The 27,449-nt window shown below is 37.2% G+C and overlaps 1 protein-coding gene across 1 annotated transcript in view; it reads left to right on the top strand.

Annotated features, from left to right (window-relative positions):
* LOC138166588 (sodium-coupled monocarboxylate transporter 1-like) overlaps positions 1–27,449 on the top strand; it is a 79,780-nt gene that overhangs the window by 16,675 nt on the left and 35,656 nt on the right. Inside the window, exons 2-8 of the mRNA XM_069095071.1 lie at positions 2,933–2,998; positions 4,371–4,422; positions 5,649–5,716; positions 11,012–11,166; positions 14,995–15,135; positions 22,010–22,139; positions 25,049–25,137. Of these exons, the coding sequence (XP_068951172.1) occupies positions 2,933–2,998; positions 4,371–4,422; positions 5,649–5,716; positions 11,012–11,166; positions 14,995–15,135; positions 22,010–22,139; positions 25,049–25,137 (701 nt within the window). The remainder of the gene's footprint in view (positions 1–2,932; positions 2,999–4,370; positions 4,423–5,648; positions 5,717–11,011; positions 11,167–14,994; positions 15,136–22,009; positions 22,140–25,048; positions 25,138–27,449) is intronic.

Below are 27,449 nucleotides of genomic sequence, written 5' to 3'. Positions count from 1 at the left end.
AGAATGAGGATGGATTCTGGATCCATTTTTTTGTAGTCCTGGTGAAGAATAAGATAAAGGGTTGGGAAAGGGAGAGGAAGAAACAGTTAATCAATAGTTAATAAACTTTTGCTAAGAACCTACTGCTGTGCTAAGTCCTGGGGATATAAATACTCAAAAGTCATTCCCTGCCTTCGATGAGTTTATAATCTAATGGGGGAAGAAGCTGAAAAGGGGAGCTATGAGGAAGGTACCTTGGAGAAAGTTGGGTGGGAAATGAAGAGGCTGCTGTACCCTCCTTAAATAGAGGTTCTTTGAGGAGTTCTCTGCCCTGTCCTCTAATCAGAAGTGGCTCAGGGAGGATCTATGGTCGTGTAGAGTTGAATTCAGGTCCTTAGTCCTTGTCCTTCATCCTACTAGGTGAAGTTAGTGATTTAGCACAGAGTTGTCAAACTTACACTTGTTCAGCCCACAAAAAAATTCCCCAGTGGGTCCAATATCCCAGATCCAAATACATTTGGGAAATGTTTAATTAAATAAAAACACAGAAAAACATAGATAATATTAATTTTTTTGAAGTCTGTATGTGACCTCAAAGGATCCCTTTCCATTTGAGTTTGACACCATTGATTTATTAGTTTGAAAGTGTATAGGGGGTAGAGAGCTGGTGCATGCACCAAGAAGACCTAGGTTTGAGTTCTGTATCCACCACATCCTCAGTGACCCAGATCAAGGTATTTAATCTCTCAATGCTTCAAGCAACTTTCTATGGCTTTGCAAAGAAGGTGCTGACTAGTGTTGATGGGAGTTCCCCATATCAGTGAACTTACAGGTCCAATACTTATGTCTAAAGTGTTAATGAATTTCTGCATGTCCTCCCTCTTCTTGCTTTCCCATTCGTTGTTTTGACATGCTGATGATATTGTACATGCATCCTCCCCACCTCCCAGTCTTCTCATTGTCTTTGTGACTGGGTAGATGGAGGTGGGGGATGATTCAAATTGATAATGAGTCATTTCATAATTGACTAATAGTTAGAGGACAAGAATTGGCACTTTTAAAAAAGACTCAGAATACAGAATATGTACATCTGTACTCTAGACAGTACCTGCCATGAGAAAAGTACAATGTTGTGAGAATAGCAAATGAGGAGCAGATATAGCCGATAAATTAACTGTTGCTTCAGATGCAACCCACTCCTCTAGCTAGGATCTTTCTTAGGTCCTATCCAGCTTAGGCCTGACCATTAATCAATTGTGAAATGACTCGTTATCAATTTGAATCATTTTTTCCCAGCATATCTTGGAAATGAGACCTTTATCAGGTAACATTGCTGCAAAAATCTTTTCCCCCCTAGTTAACCGTTTCCCTTCCAGTTGTAATTGCATTGGTTTTGTTTGTGCAAAACTTTTTAAAATTTTATGAGATCAAGTTTCTCTTTTTTATCTTTATTATCATCCCTATCTGTTGTTTGGTTGTGATATAGTGGGCAGCTGGCCCCTGAGCCCAGGAAGCCTTGGGATCAATGCCTTTGATACATATTGTCTGAGTGACTCTAGGCAAGTCATGGAAGCTCTCCACACTTCATAGATGTGAAAGATGCTTTCTTTCTGACTTTTCTCATTCATTTATAATGGGATCTCTTATTTCTAAGTTGTACATTCATTTGGAGCATTTTTTGGTATAGTTTCCTGTTCTTTTTCACCAGTTTGTACAATATATATACTTACCTCTACCAATGAATTGCTTTTACTTTGGGGTTCCATATTTCTCTCTCATCCTTCCTCTTAAAATAATAATTACATACTTTTAGTAACTTAAGGTTTGTTTGCAAAACTGTTTAGTCACAATCTGGTGAGGTAGGTAGTGCAAGTATTATCATTATCTTTATTTTGTAGATGAGGAAACTGAGACTCTGAGAAGTTGTGACTTACCCATGGTCACACAGCTAGAGTCATTGAGCATTTATTAATACTTACTGTGTGCCAGATACTGTGCTAAGCATTAGGAACACAAAGAAGGGTAAAAAAAACTTTGTCCCTTGCTGTGAAAGAGGTCGCATTTTAATGGAAGAGACAACAGGTATGCATACAAGATAAATGCAGAGTCTATGGAGGGTAATCTCTGAGGAAAGGCATCAGCAGGAAGGGGTGTGTACCTGGAGAGGCCTCTTGCTGAAGGTAGCATTTGAGCTGTCATTCTGAAAATTAAGGAACTGAGAGGTGGAGGTGAGGAGGGAGAGTTTTCTGTACTAAGAGGATAGCCAGTGAAAAGGTTTGGAGTCTGGATGTGGTGTGTTAGGGATAGAAGCTGGATTGTAGAGGGTATAGAGGGGAGCAGGTATGTTGTAAGGAGCCTGAAGAGGGTGGCATAGGGCATGTGTGATGAAGGGCTTAACAAGCCAGACAGATGACTTTGACTTTTGACTTGCTCCTGGAAGTGATAGGGAGCCACTGCAGTTTATTGAGCAGGGTAGTGACATGGTCAGACTTGCTTTTGGAAAATCACCTTGTTAGTTAGGAAGTGTCTGGGTTGAATTGAGAATCCAGTATTTGACTTTCCATAGAATGTATCTTTCTTCATTTCCTACTTATTTTGAGTTCTGTTGTTTGGTGCTTTGATCATTGACTTTTTCTATTACACAGTCTGACACCAAAGAAGTTTTCGTGTTTGGGAAAACAAGGACCTAGAAATTCATAAAACCCTGTATTTAATCAACACCCTTACCCATCCTATAGTAAGTGGCATTCCTTTGATTAATTTCCTGAAGTCTAACCACTTTTACATAATCACAGCAGCATGATGATTTACCTTGTTTAAATCTGCAGAGGAATGCTTAGGACTTTACTTAGAACTTTTTTTCTCATGGAAAGGAAAAATGTCCTCAGTATTTTGGAAAACTTTTTACCTTTTCATATTGCTAATAAAGAACCACTATTTTGTTTATTTACAGTACCTAGAACTTCGATTTAATAAACGAGTTCGCCTCGTTGGAACAGTTCTCTTTATTGTTCAAACGGCAAGTAATTTAAAAAATTATCTCCTTGGTAATCTGGAGTATTTTAAAGCTTATTTACATATAAATATCTTAATAAATTAGAATACATTTGAAAATAGAAAAAGCCCATTATTAGGTAGGAAAAGGAGCTTGAAACATTAAACATAATGAAAAGTGAAATAAATTTTATAATTGTGGATAATTCATTTGAATAAGCAGCAGCCACTTAGAAAGGAAACCTCATTTTAGGAAAGATAGTGACACAGGAAGGTAGCCAGGAGGGTAAAAGGGGAACTATGCCATATGAGAATTGATTGAAGGGTTGGTAGTGAGTTAACTCTAGAGAAGACTTAGGAGAAACATAACTGTCCTTAATTTTTTGCAGAGCTGTCTTTTGGAAAAGGGATTAGTCTTGTTCTGCTTCACCTTAGAGGGTGGAACAACGTGGTGAGAGTAGAAGTTATAGAGACTTGGTATGACAGTATGAGGACATTGTCTTCATGTAAGGAAAATTTTTCTGATAATTGGGCTGTCTAAAAGTGGAATGAGGTTCCTTGGGGAGATGTCAGGGATTCCTTATTACAGAAGGTCTTAATTTCTTATAGTGTCACAAAAGGGATTTCTGTTCAAGTGTAGGCAGGATGAGATGACTCCCAAGATCTCTTTCAGCACTTAGATTTTATTAATTCAGATTAGATAATTCTTAGAAACTGTTCATTACCACTTCTTTGCCAAAGAAGTATAGAACCCAAGAGGCTTACTCATTTGTTTTTTTTAAAAATATGTTTAATGAAAAGACCTTTTAGGAATTTTCACTTTGCAGGAGGAAGGAAACAACTTACTATAATGTATTTAACCAGCCTAGAGCTCTATGCACTAAACTACTTTAAAGAGAAAGAGGGGGAAAAAATCTCTTTAACACAGATTTTAAATATAAGAGCAATTCATCTTTTTTCAAGTCATCTGATGACTTTAAAAGAAAGATTAGATTTGGATAATAGCTAGCATTTATAAGACACTTAAAGCTTTCAGAGCTCTTTACAGACCTCCTTTGATATTCCAGGTAGTTCTGTGTTGTAGGTGTTATTATTATCTTCATTTTATAGACAAGGAAACTGCGGCTGAGAGGTAAATGATTTGTCCTTGGTTGCACAACTACTGGGTCATCTCAGGTAGGCTTTGAAATCGGGTCTTCCCGACTCCAGTCGTGGTACTCTGGCCACTGTGCTACTCAGCTGCCAATTTGTGATATAATTTGAACTAACATAACAAAATCAACAGGGTCAGGAGCCCATTGTTTCAAAATAATTGCTCCAAAATGTGTATTTCAGGAAAGCATATAAATGTGAGAGGTAGTATGATAGCGTTCATTATTTTTGGTTTCTCCTTCTAGATAATATATATTGGAATTGTTATTTATGCTCCTGCACTTGCTTTAAATGAAGGTAAGCTTAAAAAAATAACCATTATTTTTAATTATGAATTTGTTGTTAATTTTCCAGCAAATTTAACTGACTGGATCTATAGTGAAGTTAAGTGAAAAATTTATGATTTGTAAAAATAAGCTACCTAAGTTATAATCTATATTTACATCCAATACACATTTATTTTGGATTTTGTGCCCATCCTTGGAGTTACTATATCTGATTCTGTCTGATAGGGGCCAAACTCTTGACCTCAAGGTACCAGATATGTATTTTCCAGATGATTTATTTATGTTGGTAGATTAAGAATTACATGTATAATTATGTAAACTGTTTACTTAATAATAGTAGTATCTTACACTGAAAAGATCTTTTCAATTTTTAAAAAGTGCCTTATTATCTCATTTGTTCTTCATGGTTACTTTGTGAATTCATTGTGAAAAGGGGTTATACTTATTTAAATGGTGAGGGTGTTGAGACTAAGTGACCAGCCTAGTGACACACAGTGTCCTAACAGATAATGTAGCTGGGACTCGAACACGATCTCCAGACTCTAGACCTTTTGTTTGTGGTATTCTATATATATTTAATGGAAAAAATTGTTAGTTCATATAGATTTTCAGTATGGATGCCAATGCTTTAATCATTGTTTTATAGCAGATTTGAAACAATTTACTTTTTTATAGAATGATGACACTCAAAGAGGTAAGTTCCTTAGATAGCGTGAGTGATAGCCAAAGCAAATATGTCTCACTTCTTCCCTTATTTTTGTGGTTGTTTAAGAGTTTTAAATTATTTTGAACTTATTTGACTCTAAAGTGTCCAATTTAAATTCTAAATTGGAATGTGGAAGAAGTGACTTTGAGTTCTTGAAGATTATATCAATGGGGCACAAACTATTGCTTATTCTACCAAATTGGAAAGGCTGCATTGTCTATTTGAGAGCTACCCTACCTGACTCTGGAGAGGTTTATCCCTAGCGGGTTGACTGGTTACAGCAACTCATGAAACTTCCTGCTTAGAATTTGGTCTTTGCAATATCACTGTATCTCAAATGTAAATTATCTTTGTTTGTATTTTAGGGTGTAGTTAGAAATAAATGATGAGAATGTTTTAAAAGCTTGTTAAGTCACCAAATAAAATATATGAAAACTATAATTATTTTGTTACAACTTTTCAACATTCGAAGCATTAGGAATGTTATTCTAAAATTCATGTTTTACAGTCTTTGTATTTTCTTTTTTTAGTTACAGGATTTGAACTCTGGGGTGCAGTTGTTACAACAGGGATTGTCTGTACTTTCTACTGCTCATTGGTATGTTGTTTATTTCATGATCAGCTCTATTTGTTGAGTTAAATAGTCTGCATATCTAATCAGAAAGGGAAGATTTCATTTTCTTAAAATAAGTTCTAGCCCAACACTCTATTCTAGGGCCTTCTGCTCTCCTTGTATAGTTTCTCTCTCTTTGTAACCTCATTAACTCCAGCAGTTTAACTATCATTTCTAGGCAGATTATATTCTCAGATCTTGTATATCCAATCCCACTCTTTCTCCCAGACTTCAGCCCTAAATTACCAGTTGCTTATTGGATATTTCAAACTCCATGTCCCAGAGACATCTTAAGTTTAACATATCTAAAGCTTGTCATCTTTCTCTCTAAGTACTCTCTTCTTCCAAACTTCTTTAGATCTTTTGAAGGCACTACCATAGTTCCAGTGTCTCAGGTTTGTAATTTTAACATTTTCCTGTACTTTACTTCATCCCTCATAGCTGATAAATTACTAAAGTCTTAGCCTTTCTGCATTCATAGCATGTCTCACATCTTGCATTTTCTCTCTAGCCACAAAGCTGTCTTCTTAGTTCAGGCCTTCATCACCTTCTGCTTAAATTATTTCAGAAGCTTCCTAAAGCCTGTTTTAGACCTCTCCTCACTATAGGCTTCTACATTATAAAGTATGCTAGACACAATAAATAATTGTTGCTTTGATTGAAAGCAACAGCATAGGCATGGAGGAACACTCAGTAGATTATAAGGGCAAAGATTTAGAACTGAAGAGACCTTAGTGGTCCCCTAGTCCAATGCCCTAATTTTATAGATGAGGTCAAGGAACTTGCTCAGTCATAAAGGGTAGTGTATAGCAGAGCTAGAATTTCAGCCCAGGTCCTCCAATTTGAAATTTGATGCCAGTCCACTGTCCCATGATGCTTCTTATGTAAGATGTTTACATAGAGGTAGGAGAATAGCTTCTTTTCTTTTCTTTTCTTTTCTTTTCTTTTCTTTTCTTTTCTTTTCTTTTCTTTTCTTTTCTTTTCTTTTCTTTTCTTTTCTTTTCTTTTCTTTTCTTTGCCTTTTGGAGAGCAATTGGGGTTAAGTAACTTGCCCAAGGTTACACGGCTAATATTTTTGTGTGGGTGTTAAGTGTCTCAGGCCGGAACCGAACTCGGGTCCTCCTGACTCCAGGGCCGGCGCTTTACTCACTGCGCCACCTAGCCGCCCCTGTAGCTTCTTTTCTAATAGACAGATGTAGTAACTCTACAGAGGTATCTGTTACCTTAGTATTATCTCTAGATTTGGTACTAAAATGACTGGCTTGGTTTGGAGAATGAAGGAACTAATCAGATTCAGTAAAATTCAAGAAACATCTGTTAAATGCCTACATGTGCTGTTTTAGGTGCTAGGGGATAATTAGGCAAATGAAAGACTCAGCTCCAAAGAATTTACTAGGGCAGTCTCAGTCTCTCAATCTCTCCTTCTCTCTCTCTCCCCCCTCCTTTTCTCTCTTTTCCTCTCCCTCACCCTCACCATCACCCTCACTGTCACCCTCACCCTCACCATTACCCTTTCCCTCTCCCTTTCCTTTTCTCTTTCCCTATCCCTCTCTATTTCTCTCTCCCCCCTCCCTCTCTGTCTCACACACACGCATGCACACACGACAATACAGTTTAATTTGAGGATAAACTACTGGAGAATCAGAAGAAGCTTCACGAATAAGTGGCATATGAGCTATGTTGAAGATAGAATTTAAGAAGCAAAGAAGGGAGTACATTCTAGGCATTGGGATTGACTTTTGCAAATGCTTTGAGTAGGAATTGGTATGCCAAATTTGAGAAACACCTAGTAGTTCTGTTTGACATAGAAGGATGTATTGTGAATTAAGACTAGTTGGAGTGATAAGAAATGTGTGGTAAGGTAGGTTAGAACTGAATGGCAGAGGGCATAAATGCCAGGCTGAGGTGTTGTTGTTTTATCCGAGAATAGAAGAAGCCACAGAAAGTTTCTGAGTAGTTGAATAGTGACAAGGTCAGACTTAAATGTTCACAATTTTATTTTGGCAGCTGTGTAAATGATGAGTTGCAGAAGGGAGACAGTGAAACCAGAAGGAACAGAGGGAACAGAGTCTTTTTCAGTAGTTTGGAGGGGGGAAGGTAGGGCAATTGGGGTTAAGTGACTTGCCCAAGGTCACACGGCTAGTTTTTGTGTTGTGTCTGAGGCCGGATTTGAACTCAGGTCCTCCTGACTCCAGGGCCAGTGCTCTATTCACTGCACCACCTAGCTGCCCTGGGGCAGATATTCTTAACCTCGGATCTTTGAAAAAAATTTTTTCAAAAAAATTTTGGTCACTCAGAATATTTAGTTTCCTTTTTAATTGTATATATTTTATTTTGTACATTTAAAGATATAATGAGAAGGGTTCCATAGGCTTTGCCAAAATACTGAAGAGGGGCCCAGTGTTCTGTGCATTTTGCTTCAGATTATAAATTGCAGGGAAGGTGCAGACCTTGCATGGCCAGATTAGGTCTTCTCATATAGGAATTTAGCTAGATCAGGACCTTGTCTGGACCTTCACAGTTTCAGCCTCTCTTTAGATTTCTATGAAAGAGGTATTATGAAAGTTCATATAGGAGTGAGCTGAAAAGATAGGGGAAGCTTTATGGGGTTTTAAACTAAACCTATACTTGGGGAGGAACTGGAATTCTCCTGGGTCTTGAGATGAACGTTTCTTCTAACCATTTGCATTCATTGTCATGTTTGTACCTTTCTATTTGGGATTTGAATAACACTGCAAAAATGTATATTTTTAAAATTAAAATTTATTTTATTTTACTTTTTTTTGGTTAAGTATTTATTTTCTTTCCCATCCCTTGCCTGCCATGGGAAATAAAAAAGAAAAGCAAAACCTTGTAACAAATATAGGGAGTTAAACAAGTTCTCACGTTGGCCGTGTTTCTAATATATTCTATGTCTGGAGTCCAATCATCTCTCTAAGTATATATTTAAGGTACAAAGGAAAGGTATGTGAATAAACATTTTAAAAGTACCTACTATGTGCCAGACACTAAATGATTTACTGATATTATTTTGTTTGGTCCTTTCAACATCCCTGTGACTTACATGTTATTTTTATTTTATTCCTGTTTTATAGTTGAGGATGTTGAGGCAAATGTCAGCTTTTCCTGGCACATAGAGATAGCATAAAAGATGCTTGGAGGACTGATGTAAAAATTGTTTCCACTACACAGAACTGGCTCATTCATACTATGCCTTCAGCATATGTTTCTGATAGATGTCTGAAGTTGAAGATTTAGGAAAGAAAATGGAGCAAATGTTGAAATTTGAAGCCACTGTAGAACTTGCACATAGCCTGCTTTTCAAATGCATGTTTTCTAATCTTGTAGTTCAGAACTTTCAGTTGGTGGCATCTTCTTTCTAGTTCTTATCATCATCAAGCTTAATTGCCAAGAGAAGGCCGATACTTGAGAGCTTGGTGCTTGTGTGGGCTGAGGTTTTAGAAAGGAACAAGCACCATGTTTGGGTTTCAGGCAGCCTTTGCACTGTCTCCAGGTGTTGTAGGACTTAAGGAGTGAGAAGAGACTGCTAATTATCTGGAGCTGGGTACCATCTTAAATTATTCCATGTCATTTTATGATGAACTCACCGTTTTTTAGTTCCTTTGCTAAATTACAAGCAGTATCTAGTGGGGTAAGAAGATTCGAATTTCTTCTGCTCCCCTAGCTCAGATGATCTCTTTTACAGAAACTAGTCTGATGATAGAAGTAATGAAGTATTATTAGATTAATTATGTGCAAAGATGGCCTCTTTCCTTTACATAGTGTGGGGTTCTTTCTGATAAAATTAGAAAAGGAACTTGGCATTGACTTACTGAAGATTAGCTATGCCTTGGTGGCTTTTAAAAAGTTTCACCCACCAGCACAGAAAGAACTAAGAGACTTTCCTAGCAGAGATGCTGTGCCTTCATGGACATAAAAGGATATGAGTTTGTTCAGTACCAGAGGTGTGAGTTGCTACAGATACTTACGTATTTGTGTGACACTTACTTTTAGCTATTGTTTTTACTATGCCATCTTGGTAAATGCTTTTGCTTTTAGCTAATTGTGTTGACTGGATGAATATTAAAGATAAGCTCATCATTGGGAGCATATCAGCTGTATTTTTTTTTAGTCCACAAGGGGCCACAGCAGTACAAAACTGTATCTTCTTGCTCTGTTTTAAACTTAACAAACTGTAACATAATTTCTTTTTTTCCTAATTTATTACTTATTTTTAATCATTCTTTAAAAAAATTATGAATTCCAAATTCTTTCTCCTAGCTCTTCCCCCATCCTTGAGAAGGCAAGCAGTATAAGTTACATATATGAAGTTATGCAAAACATATTTCCACATTAACCACATTCCCCCTGAAAGCAGGAAAAATAAGAAAGTGAAAAAATATAATTTACCCTCAGAGTTCATCAGTTATCTCTGGATGTGGGTAGCATTTTTTATCATGATTCCTTTGGAATTGATCAAAGTAACTCCTTCACAGATGATCATCAGTACAATATTGCTATTACTGTGTAAGGTATTCTTCTGGTTCTGATCATTTTACTCTACATCAATTCATATGGGTCTTCCCAGGTTTTTCTGAGGCCAGTCTGTTTGCCATTTCTTAAAACACAATAATATTCCATCTCAAACATATACCACAACTTGTTTAGCCATTCCCCAGTTAATGGGCATCTCCTCAGTTTCCTATTCTTTGCTGCCACATAAAGAGCTGCTACAAATATTTTTGTACAAATAGGTTCTTTTCCTTTTTTTTTTTGAACTCTTTTGGATGTAGACCTGGTAGTAGTATTGCTGGGTCAAAGGGTATGTATAATTTTATACCCCTTTGGGCATGGTTCCAAATTATAACAATTTCTAATTAACAAATTTCACTGTCATGAATATTTTAGTTGTAACATGCAAGGAAACCCAATATAATGTTTTGTGACAATTAATAGGATTATTAGTTTTGTAGACTTTTCTTGATACAAAATCTCTTTCTTTAACCTTTACCTACATGCCAAATTTTACTGAAATCTACTAAAGCTTAGTGATACTGTACTCATGTAGAAATGTTTCTTGATTTCTACTTGTTTCAAGGCAGCAAGATGAACCACAGATCAAGCTTTAAGTATATTTGGGTAACTTTCACGAGTTTTATTGAAATCAATCAGTTTCTTCAAAAGTCCAGTTAGCACAGAAACCTGACTTTGCTAGGTACAAAACAAACATACAAATGAAAATGAACTTTTTAATATTTCACATGTGTTTTTTCTTTCTAGGGGGGTCTCAAAGCTGTTGTATGGACAGATGTTATTCAGACTTTCATTATGGTGGCAGGATTTTCTTCAATTATCATACAGACTTCAAATCTTCAAGGTGGACTTAAAACTATAATAAGACATGCGAAGGAAGGAGGAAGGTTACGATTTTGGGAGTAAGTTGATTTTTTTCCTTTGAATTTGTTTATTTTTTTTCAATTAAAAGGTTTCATATTAGGTGTAAAGAAGTATTTTAAAATTTTAAGTGTTGGAATAATAATAATAGCTAACATTTATATAGTGCTTTAAGTTTTTAAAAGGTAAACAGTGTAAGGTCATTAGTACATACAATCTACATTTTACAGATGAGAAAACTGAGACCAGTGGAGGTGAAGTGATGATCCTGTGGTGGTCTGCTAGTAAATAGGAAAGTCAAGATTTGAAGGCCAGGTGTCTGACTTGAAGACCAGTACTTTGAGGAGCATAACCAGCAATCCCTTTTAGTGTTGAGATGGCAGGCTTTATACCTAATGTTCAATTCAGCAAACATTTTAAAATATTTTAATGTGTAAAAGAAACCCTCCTATGTATTTATGAACAGTGGCTGTGAAGAAGCTTATAATTTAATGCAGGGACTCTTAACCTGGAGTCCCCAGATTCCCAGGGGTTAGTGGATAGAATTCTGGAGGGCCTGTGAATTTGAATAAAAAAAACTGCATCTTTGTTTTCACTGGCCTCTAATTTATCATATCAGTTTATTTTATGCAATTAAAAACATTATTCTGAGGAATCCATAGGCTTCACCAGACTTGTAAAGGATGTCCATGGTGAGGAAAGGTGGGGTGGACAAGAAGGAAACAAACGTTTATCAAGTGCTAACTATATGCCTAGGCACTGTGCTAAGCACTTTGCAAATATTATCTCATTTGATCCTCACAACAACCATTGGAGGTAAATGCCATGTTTATCCTCGTTTTACAGTTGAGGAAATTAAGATGAGCAGACTTGCTCAGGGTTACACTGCCAGCAAGTGTCTGAGGCTAGATTTGAACTCAGGTTTTCCAAGCTCCAAGCCTAGCTCTCCATCTACTGCCCCACCTAGCTACTTCATTTATCCATGACAAAAAGGGTTATGAACCTCTGATCTAAGGGGAAACAAGACTTGTACATATAGCTTTCATAACTGAATGGAGGATGGACAGGAGTAGGGAGGGACTTATGGCAGGGAGACCAATCAGCAGGCTATTTTAGTAGTCCAGGCATGAGGTAATGAGGGCCTGTACTGTGACAGGGGCAGTGTCAGGGAAGAGAAAAGGAAGATGTTACAAAGGTAGAGAAGTGACAAAACTTTGCAGCTGATTGAATCTAGGAGTTGAGAGAAATTAAGGCGTAGAGGATGACATCTAAGTTGTGACCCTTGGTGACTGGGAAGATAGATGATGGTGCCCTAAACAGTAATGGGGAAGTTAGGAAGAAAGGAGTATTTGGGGAGAAAGATAGTGAGTTCAGTTTTTGACATACTAAATTTAAGATATGTATGGGATATCTTTTTGAGATTGCCCAACAGGCAGATGTGAACTTAGAGATCATCAGAGAGTTTAGAAGTTGGATAAGTAGATTTGAGACTTCTTTGCATAGAGATCATAATTGAATCCATAGGAGTTGGTCATGTCATCACATATAATAGTATGGAAGGGAGAAAAGAAGAGAACCAAGGACAGAACCTTAGATGATACTTAATGGTTAATAGGTGTGACTTGAATAAAATTCAGCAAAGGAGACTGAGAAGGAGCAGTTGGATAGGAGAAAAGCTAGGAGGGAACAGTGCCACAAAGGTATCAAGGAGAAGAGGGAGATAGTGTTAGAGGCTGCAGAGAGGTCAAAAAAGATAAGGACTGAGAAAAGGATATTAGATTTGGAAATTAAAGACCATTGGCAATTTTGGAGAGAGCAGTTTTAGTTGAATGATGAGGTTAGACACCAGGCTGTAGAGATTTTAAAAGACTGTGAGATCGAAAGAGTGGTGGAGCATCTCTTGTAGATGGCCTCAGTGACTTTAGCTGTGACAGAGAGGAGAGGTATGGGATTGTAACTAGATAGGAGGGGATGAGTCAAGTGAGGGTTTTTTGAGGATGGGAGATACATGATCATGTTTGTATACAGTGAGATACTAAAGGTTAATGAGATGGAAAGTATAGAAGGGCATTACTTGTGGCAGGTAGAGGAGTTTGCTGTGGTAAGAAGTAGGGGTCTCCCTCTCTGTGTGAGATGGGATGAAGGATGAAATAGAGGGAGAAGGAATAGTGATAAAGAAGAGTGATAGAGGAGAAGAGGGAGCTAGCTCCCTGTGAATGTCCTCAATTTTTTTTAGTGAAATATGAGTCAGGTTTCTCATCTGAAAAGGTAGGGAAAGGGGATGTTTGAGAAGGGGTAAAAAAGTTTGAAAAAAACACTGTGGTGAGTAGAAAAGTAAATGTTAGGGAAGTATAAAGGGATCATCACATTATTGCATTGAGGGCCCAATTGAGATATATAATATAAATTTGTTGTGTACCAGTCAGCATGCTTTCATGTTTTTCCCCAAGGACAGGAGTAGGATAAAGGCAGTATAATCCAGGGCTGAGGGTTGGCAGGGCAAGCCTGGTGAGAAGACAAAGGGCAAAGAACTTGGGACAAGAGGACAGGGTAGAGTTGAACTGGTTTACCAGGGGGTCAGGCTGGGGAAGGGAAGTATAGGTCATGCTGGGGTAATGGCCTCAGAAAGAAGTGAGAGATGCCTCGAATGATTGAAGGTCACAGTGAAGATGAAGAACTAGATTAGAGATTTCAAGGCAGAGGGAAAGGTGGAATAATAAATTATGATGAGATAAGGGAATTCCAAAGTTCATCAGTGTTGAAATTGTGCATTTGTGGGTCATGGTCAGATCGAGGATAGGACCATCTTATCTCTGTGAGGAACTTTAACTAGGTGGAGATGTAAGTTAAGTAGTTGCTGAGTTAGAGTATTTGAAGTATATGTTGAAGGCCCCCTGGTATAAGCGTAGGAGTTGGTGAGGAGAGAAGTTCCTGAGTGTCGATAGTCTGGAAGTGGCAATGTAGAACAAATATTACAACTCCTCCACCATGTCTAGAGAGTATCAGAGAATATTAGTGAAAGTTCAGGTAGTGCTGGAGAGAGTAGACCAGGAAGCCATGTCATCAGGATAGAGTCAGGTCTCAGAATTCCAGGACATTGCTTTCTGTGATGATAAGCCATCAGCTGCTGTGATTTTGTAGAGTCATTGGGTTTAAATCTGGATAGAACCTCAGAAACTATCTTGTGTAACATCCTCCTTTTATAGTTGAAGAAACTGAAGCTTCCAGAGACATTTCTTACCAAGTAGTAAGGAGCAGAGCTAGAATTTTTACCCAAATCTTCCAATTTTTATACTTGACCACTTTTCTCAAAGAAAGTATCTTTAGGGTTTTCACCTCTTGCCATTCAATTGTTGCAATGCACAGACAGTATTTCTCTGTGAATTTGGCAGTACCTTTCATTGTGTCATAGTTGTGGGAATTCAACATAGAATCTCAAGAAAAGCTATATTCTTGTGGGTTATTCTCTGACTGTATACAAGGTTTTTGTTTAGTTGACATTGACGTAGAAAAGTATGTTGCCATAGCAAGGAGAAGTCAGTGACAGCCTTTAGCAGAGCAGATGGAATTTTTTGGCTTCTATTAGGAATTTCATTATATACATTTATATAGGTACTCAATCTGTCACATTTAAGCCTGTTAATAGTCCATATATTTTTATCTAGACAATTTTATAACTCCAAAAGGGAATATACACGCATATGTATACACATATATATGTATATACACAGACACATATATGTATACACACACGGAGACACATAGACACCCATACAACTTTTCTGAGCTCAATTCAAAATGCTCTGCATGTATGTTTTGTTTCTGTTCTGCTTTGAAATTCTAATTTTTTGGATTTGTTTTTTATGTAGTTTTAATCCTAGTCCTTTGCAGAGACACACTTTCTGGACAATTACCATAGGTGGGACTTTCACATGGACCAGCATCTATGGTGTCAACCAGTCCCAAGTGCAGCGATATCTAGCCTGTAAAACCAGGTTCCAGGCAAAACTGTAAGTCCACATGCCATATGTTTGTCTTTAATATTTAGCTTATTTGTCTTTGATTAAATTCTAAAAGAGGATAACATCTAAGAAGTAAGGATGATTTTAACCCATTTTGAAAAAAAAGGTTATTAGGCTAAATAAATTTGTGGTTATAATACCTTCATTTCTTTCAGTATCTTTTAAATCACTAACAAATGTAATTCCTATAAGATGATTTGATTCATAAGTGAGCTTATAATTTCTCTTAGAGTTATATGAAAATTCTGTTCGTTTCACATTAATTTTTTCTCACTGTTTCCATTTTTTAAAATCATTTTGTCCCTTGTTATTTTTTGATGATATTCATTGCATGCTCCATGTGGCTGAAGACCAGTATTTGATAGTCATTTCATACATACATAAAGGCTATCCTTCAGTAAGTGATTCAGTAACTTCCTTGAAGGCAAAGGCAGTGTTTCCATTTATGTTTTCAACTGTACCATGCTCTTTGTAGTACAACATCAATTTAATAATGATACCTTTTTATGCTAAACTGTATCAGGTGACAGATCTAACACTGTAGGAGTAATAGCAGAATTTCATAGTAATAATGACACTTCTGGGCCAATAATAGAAACAATTGTTAATCTATTGCATGTTGCAGTTAAGTATAGATAGAGGGTGTAAGTATTGGTTGACTGTGATAAGATAATATAAGAAAAAACAAAAACAAAATTAAAGGAAAGAAGATTGCACCAGGAGAAGAGGGAAGGAAGAAATAGAATGGGGTAAATTGTCTCACAAAAAAGAGGTGTGGAAGAGCTATCACAGTGGAGGGGAGGATGGGGATGAATGGTGGTGAACAAGACTTGAACCTTACTCTCATCATAATTGGTTCAAAGAGGGAATGATATACACTCTCAGTTGGATCTAGAAATCTATCTTACCTTTTAGGGAAGTAAAAAGGGATAGGGATATGAGAAAGTGGGGAGGGAAACTGATAAAAGGAGGAAGGAGTGGATTGGAGGAGGTCATGGTCAGAAGTAAAACTCTTATGAGGAGGGACAAAGTGAAAGGTAAGAGAGAGAGAGAGAAGGATAAATGGAGAAAATAGGATGGAAGGAAATACACAATTATCCCAACTGTAAATGTGAATGGGATAAATTCACCCATGAAATGGAAGCAGATAGTAGCATGAATTAAAAACTAGAATCCTACAATATGCTATTTACAAAAAACAAATTTGAAACACAGAGATACACATAGGCTAAAGGTAAGGGACTGGAGGAGAATCTATTATGTTTTGGCTAAAGTAAAAAAAGCAGGGTTAGTAATCATGATTTAAAAAAAAATAATTGAACCATTGGTTAATTTGATTAAAAAAAGAAAAGAAGAAAACCAAATTACCAATATGAAAAATAGAAGGACTGAATTCCATCACCACCAATACAAAGGAAATTAAAACTATTTTAGGAGCTATTTTGCACAACTATATACCCCCCAAATCTGACAATCTAAATGAAATGGATGAATATATACAAAAATATAAATTGTCCAGATTAACACAAGAGGAAATAGAATACTTAACCCCATTATAGAAAAAAAAATTGAACAAGTCATCAGTGAACTCCCTAAGAAAAAATCCTTGGGGCCAGATGGATTCACAAGTGCATTCATTCTATTAAACATTTAAAGAAAAATCAATCCCAATACATATAAACTATTTGGAAAAATAGACAAAAAAGGAGTTCTGCTGAATTTCTTTTATGACACATACTAGGAAGAGCTAAAACATGGAAAGAAAACTATAGACCAATTTCCCTAATGAATATTGATGAAAAAATTTAAATAACATACCAGTAAGCAGATTACAGCAATATATCACAAGGATCATACATTACGACCATGTAGGATTTATACCAGGAATGCAGGGCTGGTTCAGTATTGGAAAAAATATCAGCATAATTGACCATATCAGTAAAAAAACAAGAAACCATATGATTATCTCAATAGATGCAGAAAAAAGCCTTTGACAAAATACAATACCTACTCTTATTAAAAACACTACAGGGGAATAGGCATAAATGGAGCTTTCCTTAAAATAAGAAATGTCTGTCTAAAAGCATCAGCAAAAGTAATATATAATGGGGTTAAGCTAGAAGCCTTCCCAATAAGATCAAGAGTGAAGCAAGGATGCCTATTATCACCATTCTTATTCAGTATTGTCCTAGAAGAGAAGAAAAAGAAATTGAAGAAATTAGAATAGGCAAAGAGGAAACAAAATTATCACTCTTTGCAGATGATATGATGGTATTCTAAGAGAATCCACTAAAAAGTTAGTTGAAATAATAAATGACTTTAGCAAAGTTTCAGGATATAAAATAAACCTACATAAATCATTAGCATTTTTATATATTAATAGCAAAGTCCAATAGCAAGAGAGAAATTCCATTTAAATTAACTGTAGACAATATAAAATATTTGGGAGTCTATCTGCCAAGACAAACCCAGGAACTCTGAACACAATTATAAAATACTTCTCATACACAAAAAAAATCAGATCTAAACAACTGGAAAAATATTAATTGCTCATGAGTAGGTTCAACCAATATTATAAAAGTGATGATTCTACCTAAATTAATTTGCTTATCCAGTGCCATACCAATCAAACTACCAAGAATTATGTTATAGAGCTAGAAAAAAATAACAAAATTCATCTGGAAGAACAAAAGGTCAAGTTTATCAGGGGAGTTAATGAAAAAATATGCAAAGGAAGGTTGCTTAGCTGTACCAGATCTGAAACTATATTATAAAGCAGCAATTATTTAAACTCTTTGGTACTGGCTAAGAAAGAGTGATGGATCAGTGGAGTTGATTAGGTACAGAAGACACAGTTGTAATTGACTGTAGCAATCTATTGTTTGATAAATCCAAAAAGACCCAAGCTTTTGGGACAAAAACTTGTTATTTGACAAAAACTGCTGGGAAAACTAGGAAGCAGTGTGGCAGAAACCAGTTATATACCAGCAGCATCTTATACTGTTTACCAAGATAAGGTCAAAATGGATATATCATTTCAACATAAAGGATAAAAAATCAGATTAGGAGAGCATGAAATAGTTTACCTAAGGGAAGAAGTTAGGACCAAACAAGTTATAGAAAGCATTTACAAAATGTAAAATGGATGATTTTGATTATATAAAATTAAAAGTTTTTGCACAAACAAAACCAATGCCACCGAAATTGGAAGGAAAGCAGAAAACTGGAAAAAAATTTTCTTTCATAGAGTATCTCTGATAAAGACTTCATTTCTCAAATGTATTGAGAACTGAGTCAGATTTATGAGGATACACATCCTTCTCCAGTTGATAAATGGCCAAGGCAAATGAACAAGCAGTTTTCAGAAGAAGAAATCAAAGCTATCCATTGTCATATGAAAAAAATGCTCTAAATCACTATTGATTAGAGAAAGGCAAATTAAAGCACCTCTGAGGTACCACCTCATTCCCGTGAGACTGGCTAATATGACAGAAAAGGAAAATGATTAATGTTGGAGGGGGTGTGGGAAAACTGGGTCACTAATACACTCTTGGTGTAATTAGAACTGATCCAACCATTCTGGAGAGCAATTTTGAACTATGCCCAAAGAGGGTATCAAAGTGTACATACCCTTTGATCTAGCAAAACCACTACTAGGTCTGTTTCCCAAAGAGATCATTAAAAAAGGGGAAAGGACCCATATGTACAAAAATATTTATAGCAGTTCTTTTTGTGGTTGCAAGGAATTAAAAATTGAGGGGATGTCCATCAATCGGGGAATAGCTAAACAAGTGGTATGTGATTGTGATGGAAAACTTTTGTACCATAAGAGTTGATGAGGAGGATGGTTTCAGAAAAACTTGGGAAGACTTACATGAACTGATGAAAAATGAAATGACCAGAAATAGGAGGATATTGTATACGGTAATGGCAGTATTGTAGGATGAACAATTTTGAATGACTTAGTTATTTCAGCAATACAGTAATCCAGGACTCATGTTGAAAAATATTATCCACCTCCAGAAAAAGAACTAATGGCTTCTGAATACAGACTGAAGTATACTCTTCTTCCCTCCCTCCCTCCCTCTCCTCATTCTTCCCTTCATTCCTCCCTTCCCCCCTTCCTCCCTTCCCTCTCTCCCTTCCTTTCTTCCTCCCCTACTTCCCTTCCTCAAATTTTTTTTCCTACAAAATGACTAATATGGAAATGTCTTACATGATTGCACATGTATAACCTATATCAGATTGCTTACAGTCTCAGGGAGGGGGGAAGCAAGCAAGGGAGAGAGGGATAGAATTTGGAACTCAGAACTTAAAAAAAACACCAAATTTTAGACATATTACCAAAGGAAAACACCAAAAAGATACAGCATGAGTTTTAATGTGTTGTTGGAATTGGCCTCTACCTGTATGGTGTTTCATGAGAGCAAGATATCATTTATTAACAGGGACTTGCAACTTGATAATAAAAGGTCAATAGTTTCCCTCCATTTATGACAAAAGCCCAAAATTGAAGATGCAACTCATTTTTATAAGCATTTGTAACAAACAGAACAGAAATCATCATTGGTTATCATCACAGGGATGAGGGATCATTATTGGTTTTATCAAAGAAAGTGGGCATAGCCCACAGGTGGGCTGTAGATCACGTCTCTAGAGCTCTAAGGAAGCTTTTGTGAATTTTTTGGGTCCTAGCTGCATTCTGAAATTGACTGGATATGTAGGTATGTATATTAGGTTTATACTCAGTATATTAGGCATGCTTAAATCAGGTATAAAGACTCACTGGTGCCTGTGGATTAGATAAAACCACTTTAATTGTTAAAGACAAGACAAGATCATTTGATCTAGCTTCTCAAGGATAGCACACAAACCTTGCAGGAAATTCTGAGATAATGTTTCATGATGGTATTGAGAACAGCTTTTCTTTAGCAGTGATTGTGGGAAAGTTTAGGCTTGTAGTATCTGTCTTCGAATAGAAAGGAGACTTAACTTATGTTCCATGAGCTTCATTCAGAAATAGAAAAGAGGTTTTAGGTTTACAGAATATGGTTACAAAATAAAATCACTTACAGATTAAAATCAAATATAAAGTACAGGATCAAGAATTAATTCTCTCAGTATGTTATTTGAGTCATTGAGAGGCTCCTCCCTCAAAATGTGCCCCCCCCCCCATGCTTAGGGAATGATGGAGGGAATGAATGAAAAAAGCTTTTTTTTTTTTGGTGTTTACTATGTACAAAGCACTAGGAACATAAATAAAAAAGTAAAACAGCCCCTGCTCATTCTAATAGGAGATATGGATGGCATCAGTTGCTAGTCAAATGGAAAAATCTCATGATCCTAAGAAGCAGTAGCAAAGGAGATAATGAAGACATTTCCACTGATAAAGTCTCATCAGTTTCTGCTGTTAAACAATTGACACTGCCAAGGACTTTAGTGGCAAGCTTTGTTTTCTGGATCTTCAGTAGCTGTGGTGATAGGTTGCATCTCTGTAGTGGGAGTTCTTTCTCAGGTTAATGGCAGAGGGCTGTAAGCATGGCCATTCTCATGTCTGTTGGGTTCAGGGTCCTGGGTTATCTCCATTGAAGGGGCAATAGCAGTTAAGGTGATGGGGTGGTATGACTTACCTGGTTCATGCTGCTACTTCCTGTCTCTCATTATGTAAAACAACTTAACTTGCTTAAATTCTTATAGAATCTGCGTAATACCTCTTAAGATGTTAATAACCAGGGCGGCCAGGTGGCTCAGTGAGTAAGAGCACCGGCCCCAGAGCCGGGATGACCTAGGATTGAATCCAGGCTCAGACTTACCATCACACCCAGAAATAACTGGCCGTGTAACTTTGAGCAAGTTACTTAACTCCAATTGCTTAAAAAAAAGATGTTAATAACCTTACCTGGGAAGGTGACACTGACCTTGTATCTTTAATATTTTTATACAAGAGTTTATTAGTTTAGCTTGCAGCAGAACAGGACTCTGGAGATGGAACAAGAGACATGTCCAGACTTTGATGGATGTGTGAAGTTCCCAGACCATGCAGTTGATCCAGTGAGCATACTTAGGAGGGAGTTTGATAGTAGGATCATAGGATTGAGAGCTGAGAGAGATCTTAAAGATGGGCTCAGCCCCTTTAGGTTACAGATGAGACCCAGAAACTTGCCCCAGTCACATGGGTTGTAAATTATAAAGCTGCCAGAATCATAAGGTAGCAACTTCTGATTTCAGTTCCACTGCTCGTATGCCATTACACTGCTCTGCCTTTGGGACAGGCCGGCAAAATGGAGAAGGGGCATCAAAAGGAACTAGCAAGGAAGGCAAGATTTAAAAACATTTTATTTAGGCCTAGTCTCATAGGTTTAGTTATATGGGAAACTGGTCCTGAGCATATCTGTTTAAGAAAAAAACTAAAGAAATTGTTTCATTTTTTATGAATAAAACCAGTAGATGAAAAAGACAAAACTAGATTTTGTTATATGTGTTCATAGGAGCTAGACTCAAGTTTTATTGGCCTTAGATATAATTAGAACAGCTTCTTAAAGCAATAAGATCAACAAGGAAATTTTAAAAATTACAGGAGAAATATATTAATAGAAAAAATGGCAATATAATTCATTAACAAAGTAGAAGCTGCTCTTTGAAAAGACTAACAATATGCACCAAATAATCCATATACAATGGGTTGTGATGAATGGAAAATGAAAAAAAAAATTTGGGGATTTGGGAATTTTGTTGACAACTGAGTAAGGTATATAGACAATATAATGTTGATGATATAATTCTTTTTTTTTTTTAATCAGGGTGATATATTTCCTTTACTCTTTTGAGTAGAAATCATTTTACTTTTTGCTTGTATCTTTAGAGCGCTTTATGTAAATCTTTTGGGACTCTGGGTAATTCTTACCTGTGCAGTTCTCTCTGGATTGGGATTATATTCAATGTATCGTAACTGTGATCCTTGGACATCACACAAAGTTTCAGCACCAGATCAGGTTTAGTATTCAAATTTATAATTCTATTGTCAGATCATTCAGTAGGGGATAATATGATGTATTGGGAACAAATATTCGTTGTAAGAAAGTGGAAAAAATTACCCAAGTTAGAAGTTTCAGAGTACATGTTGGTTTAGGGGAAAAGAAAATGATCTTGGATATACATGAGTTGAATATATTTTGTTATTATTTCTTTTACACAATCTTTATCCTGATTTCATTCCAATTAAGCAGTAGAAAAATTAACATTTCTAACATCCCTAGTCTCTGGACACAATGAAGGAATATATCTAGGAAATCTTAAAATTAAAAGTTAAAATCAATTTTTAGACCCCAAGTAAGTTTAAGACAAATCGTTCAACAAGTTTTTGTTAAGTACCTGTTATGTGCAGGCACTGTGCTAGGTGTGAGGGATACAAGGACAAAGAATTAAACAATTCCTATACCCCATGAGCTTATGTTTTAATGAGTTCAAGAATACATTTTACATATATATGTGTATCTCTCTCTCTCTCCACACACACACACACACACACACACACACACACATAAAGCATGAATAAATAGCAAATATATTGTTGTCATTCAGACGTTTCCATCCTAACTCTTCTTGACCTCATTTGGGGTTTTCTCAGCAAGGATTCTGGAATGGTTTGCTGTTTCCTTCTCTAGTTTATTTTACAGATGAGGAAAATGAGGAAATTGAGGCAAATAAGGTTAAGTTACTCATCCAGGGTCACACAGCTAGCAAGTATCTGAGGTCAGATCTGAATTCAGGTCTTTCTGACTACAGGCAAGGCACTATTTGCTGGGCCACCTAGTTGCCACAACAGCAGCAAATATATACCTAATAGTTGAACAATTAAATATAAGGTAGTTTGGAATGGAGGAACTATCAGATGGGGGATCAGGAAAGGTTTAATGCAAAAGATTATGCTTGAATTGCATCTTTAAGGGAGAGAAGGACTCTGTGAGGCAGAGGTAAGAAAACAGTGCATTCCAGGCATGGGGGACAGCTAGGGAAAAGGCATTGAGAGATAGGAGATGAAGGGCCTTGAATGAGGAAGATGAGTTTAGCTGGATAACAAGAGTATAGGAAAGTGAGTCCAGAAACATGCATTGGGGCTAGGTTGTGTAGGGCCTTAAAACTGAATTGGAGGAGTTTCTGTGTGGTCCTAGAGGCAATATAGGACCCCTGGAGTTGGTTGAGTAGGGGTCAGTAGGTCAGATATTTGCCCAAGGAAAATGACTTAGGCAATATATGTAGGATAGACATGTGGGGAGAGAGAGAGGCTTGAAGCAGTTAGAGAAGAGACCATGCATTGATCTCAGCAAGGGGTAATGTGGCCCTGAACTAAGATGGTAACTGTGTACTCACAGAGAAGGGGATCCAAGTGGTGTAGAGATGGAATGAGGGAGAGAGAGAGTAGTCAAGGATACTGCAATTATTACGATCTGGCACACTGGAGGGGCGGTGGTGCCTTTGGAAGAAATAAGAAGGGCCTGGGTTTGGGTGAAAGGGAGTCCTGCTTTAGACATGTCAAGTTTGGGACTTTGAGGCTCAGAGGAGAGACCAGGAATAGATACAAAGATGTCTGTGTAGAGAAGACAAAACCTTGGAGCTGAGGTCAGCAGGTGAGGAAATGTAGAGAGCAGAGAACCTTGGGGGACCCTAACCCAGTTAGGGTAGAGGCTTGTTAGGGCTGGTGAGTCAGCAGAGGAGCCTGAGGTGGGGGGGGGTGGTCTGGCTTGTTAGGGGCAAGAATCAGAAAGGATCCGTGTCAGAAAGACCAAGGAGAGGGAGGCTCAAGTCAGGGCTCCTGAAGATGGGGGAGTAAGAAAGGTCATCAGATTTGACAATTGAGAGATCACAAAGAGATTGTCAAGGTTGAGGAGCGAGGGAAGGAAAGGACATGGAGTTGTTTCTTAATCAGATCCTGGTAGAGAGGAAGATGGAATTGGAGACATGCCAGGGGCTTTTGAAATGAAGAAGCAAAGAGGTGTAGCTAGGGACGTCTCTTAGCAGGCAATACTCATAGCTGAGGGAAGAGCGAGTACAGGGGAGAAAGGAAAGTTTGAAATAGCTTCTGTAGAGTGTGAGACAGGATAATCACTTAGAGAAGAATCAGGAGATTGCTCTGCCATGGTGAGGGCCCAGTGGAAGCTGAACAACATCATTTTTATCCACAACATCTATCACTGTACCTTGCGCAAATGAGTTAATAAACATTTACTGAATTATACTTTTAGAGATAATGAACAATAAAAATTTAGTAAAGAATTTGTCTTGCCTTAAAGTTTATTTTAGAGTTTTTTGGGGAATGATTTTAAGCTGTTAGTTTACATTGATAGCCCTTTTTTTGTAGGAATGAATATCCTTGCCCTCCAATAAACTCACATTTTGATTCCTTCTGAGGTCTTGCAAGCGACTTGAGTTCTTGAGCACTGCTAGCAGAGAATAAGCTCTGGTAGGTCCAGTAATAGACCTGTGACTCTTAGACACTGCTTGGTTGCACAGGAGTTGCAATCTTTGTTAGAGTAAAATTCCTGCAGCAAACAAGCATTTAAAATCATTCCATTACCATAGAGCTAGCTGTGCTTTGAAAACATCCTGTGTTCCCATCTTCTACTACTACATGGCTGTCCCTAGGTGAGCTTCGGACGAGCAGAGGTGCTCCAGAACTGAAGTGGAGGTCTGAACTGTTGGATAGAATGGTGAACTTTGAAGTGGGAACAGATGCATACTGTACGTGATAAATTGTTAATTGTGCTGGAGACAGTAATTTTAATAGGAATTAGAGAAAGGAGACTTATCAACGAGGACTGGAACTTTTACAGGAGATAGTAATATTCGAAGCTCTGATTATATGATATTAGGAAGCAATTGACTTATGTAATTTTTTTTTCAGCTCATGCCTTATCTAGCAGTGGAGATTCTAAGTGATTCTCCAGGACTTCCAGGCCTTTTTGTGGCATGTGCTTATAGTGGAACATTGAGGTATGAATGAATTTTTTATAATGCTATGGGAATCTTAAAATTTCATTAAAGTAAAATTTTTGCAGTGGTCAGATTGTACAATTATTTTTATAATTTATTCTGCTCAATATAACTTTATAATTTCATGGTATTTTAGGGTTTGAAGAAATCTTAGAGATAAGGATTATCCTCCTTACTGTGTGACCATGGGCAGTAATAATTGTCATTTATAATTATATTTTAAGGTTTTCAAAATACTTTTCTCACAGTAACCTCATAAGAGAGGTATTCTAAGAACGCCCATTTTACGGTTGCTAAAAATGATCCTCAAACAAGTTAAGTGATTTGCTCATGGTTGCTCAGTGTCAAAGGCAAGACTTAAAGGCAGGTTTCTGCTTATGCTGAAAGTTTAGCACTTTTCCCATGATACCACACAATGCTTCTTAAATTCTCTGGGCAGTGTCCTAATCTTCAAAGAGTTGGGTTAGATGATCTTTATTTCTATCTTTTCACTTAGTTCATTGATTCTGGTGTTTGACAGCCTGGGCTGGAGATTGGATTGAAACATGGGAGTTTTCCAGGAGGGTACAGTTAAAGATAACAGGAATGGATAAGATCACCGAGAAGGACACAGGGAGAAGTGAGAAAACAGAAGAGGGCTGCTTTATGTGGGGGGTGGGGCAAGGAAAAAGGAGCAACTGGGCAGGCTCCCCTCTCCGACTCTGCCTTTGGCTCTCTCATCTTCACCTGGGCCTCACTCCATCAGTTTTTTCATTTCCAATCATTTCTTCTCAGGTCTCCTCTGATCTATAGCAAAGGAACAAGCCAATTAAAACCTCCCAGACCCCTCTTTAACCCTGCTACCCCTTACTTGCTCTTCTGTATTTACTAGGTTTCTTGAATGCGCAGTCTGCATTCACTGCTTCCATTCCTTTAGCACACCCTCCTACTAAGAATCCTCATGATGATGATATCTTAATAGCTAGCTTTTATTTAGCACCTGCTGAGTTCCAGGCACTTTACAGATAGGATCTCCTTTGATCCTCATAGTGATAGCTTGCAAAGCACTTTCCTCACAATAACCCTGATTGCAGCTAGTATAAATAATGTTTTTTCTGTTTTATAGGTAAGAAAAATATCTCATACAGTCTGAATCCACATCTTCTTGATTCAGGCCTTTCCTCTTTCTAGTATACCATGCTGTCTCCTTTTTCTCATTCCTGTTACTGGTACAGAAGCTGCTCTGCTAAAAACCTCACGACTAATTGCTATATCTACCAAGTATTCCTCGTGTCCTTGTCCTCTTAGACTTATCAGTAGCATTTAACACTATTCGCTACTTTATCCCTGTTTCTGAAAGGTGTCCCAACAGTCTGAATAAAGGGTTTTTTTTTTTTTTTGCTTTGTGGAGGGCATTTGGGTTAAGTGACTTGCCTAAAGTCACTGAATAAGGTTTTAAGCTATTGAAGCTTAGACTTTCTGTTTCCATTGGATTTCTGTGACACCGGACTATGTCCTGTTACCATTATTGCGGCATCGTCCTTTTCCTGCTCTCTTAGTGGGAGCTAGGATTACATTTTTATATTTGTATCCCTGGTTCCAGGAAAATCAGAAGGTCTGTCACTTGTCAAAGACTATAGGACAGTTTGATAATTTTCACAGCATAGTTTCACATTGTTTTCCAGATCGGTTGTACTACATAGGTTTCTTCCAAATCCTCTGTAACACTGACTCTTTCCATCTTTTATTGTCTTTGGCACCTTGTTAGATATGAAGTAAAACCTCACAGTTTTAATTGGCATTTCTCTGATTTGTGATTTGGAGCATTCTTTTTTTTTTTTTGCTTTTTGGAGGGGGAAGGCAGGACAATCAGGGTTAAGTTACTTTCCCAAGGTCACACAGCTAGTAAGCGTGATCAAGTTTCTGAGGCCGAATTTGAACTCAGACGTCAGAGTCAGGTCCTCCTGACTCCAGGGCCAGTGCTCTATTCACTGTGCCACCTAGCCGCCCCTAGAACATTCTTATTTGTGGTTGTTTATTTTAGCATTTGCATTTTTCTTTTTAGAAATTGTTCATTGGAAGGATTCTTGGTTTCATCTATTTGTGTATATGTATCAGCAATGCCATATTCACAATGCCTATAGAGATTACAAATATGCTGATATAATTATCCATCACAAAATACGTCAGGTTTGCCATTTGGGGAAATAAACTAGAAAATTTATTAAGATACCAAAAGACTGAGTCCCAAAACCAGAAAGTGAAAGCCATCAGAGTAGTTATGACATTGGCACAGGTAGATAAAGTAGAAAGCACCCACATTTTCAAGCCTT

The sequence above is a fragment of the Petaurus breviceps genome, unplaced genomic scaffold (genome assembly GCF_028583685.1).
Source record: "Petaurus breviceps papuanus isolate PSGF00001 unplaced genomic scaffold, PetGlider_PUasm1.0 225, whole genome shotgun sequence".
Classification (NCBI taxonomy): Eukaryota; Metazoa; Chordata; class Mammalia; order Diprotodontia; family Petauridae; genus Petaurus; species Petaurus breviceps.
The sequence above is the reverse complement of the archived record's forward strand: the minus strand, read 5'-3'. Positions and strand labels throughout refer to the sequence as shown.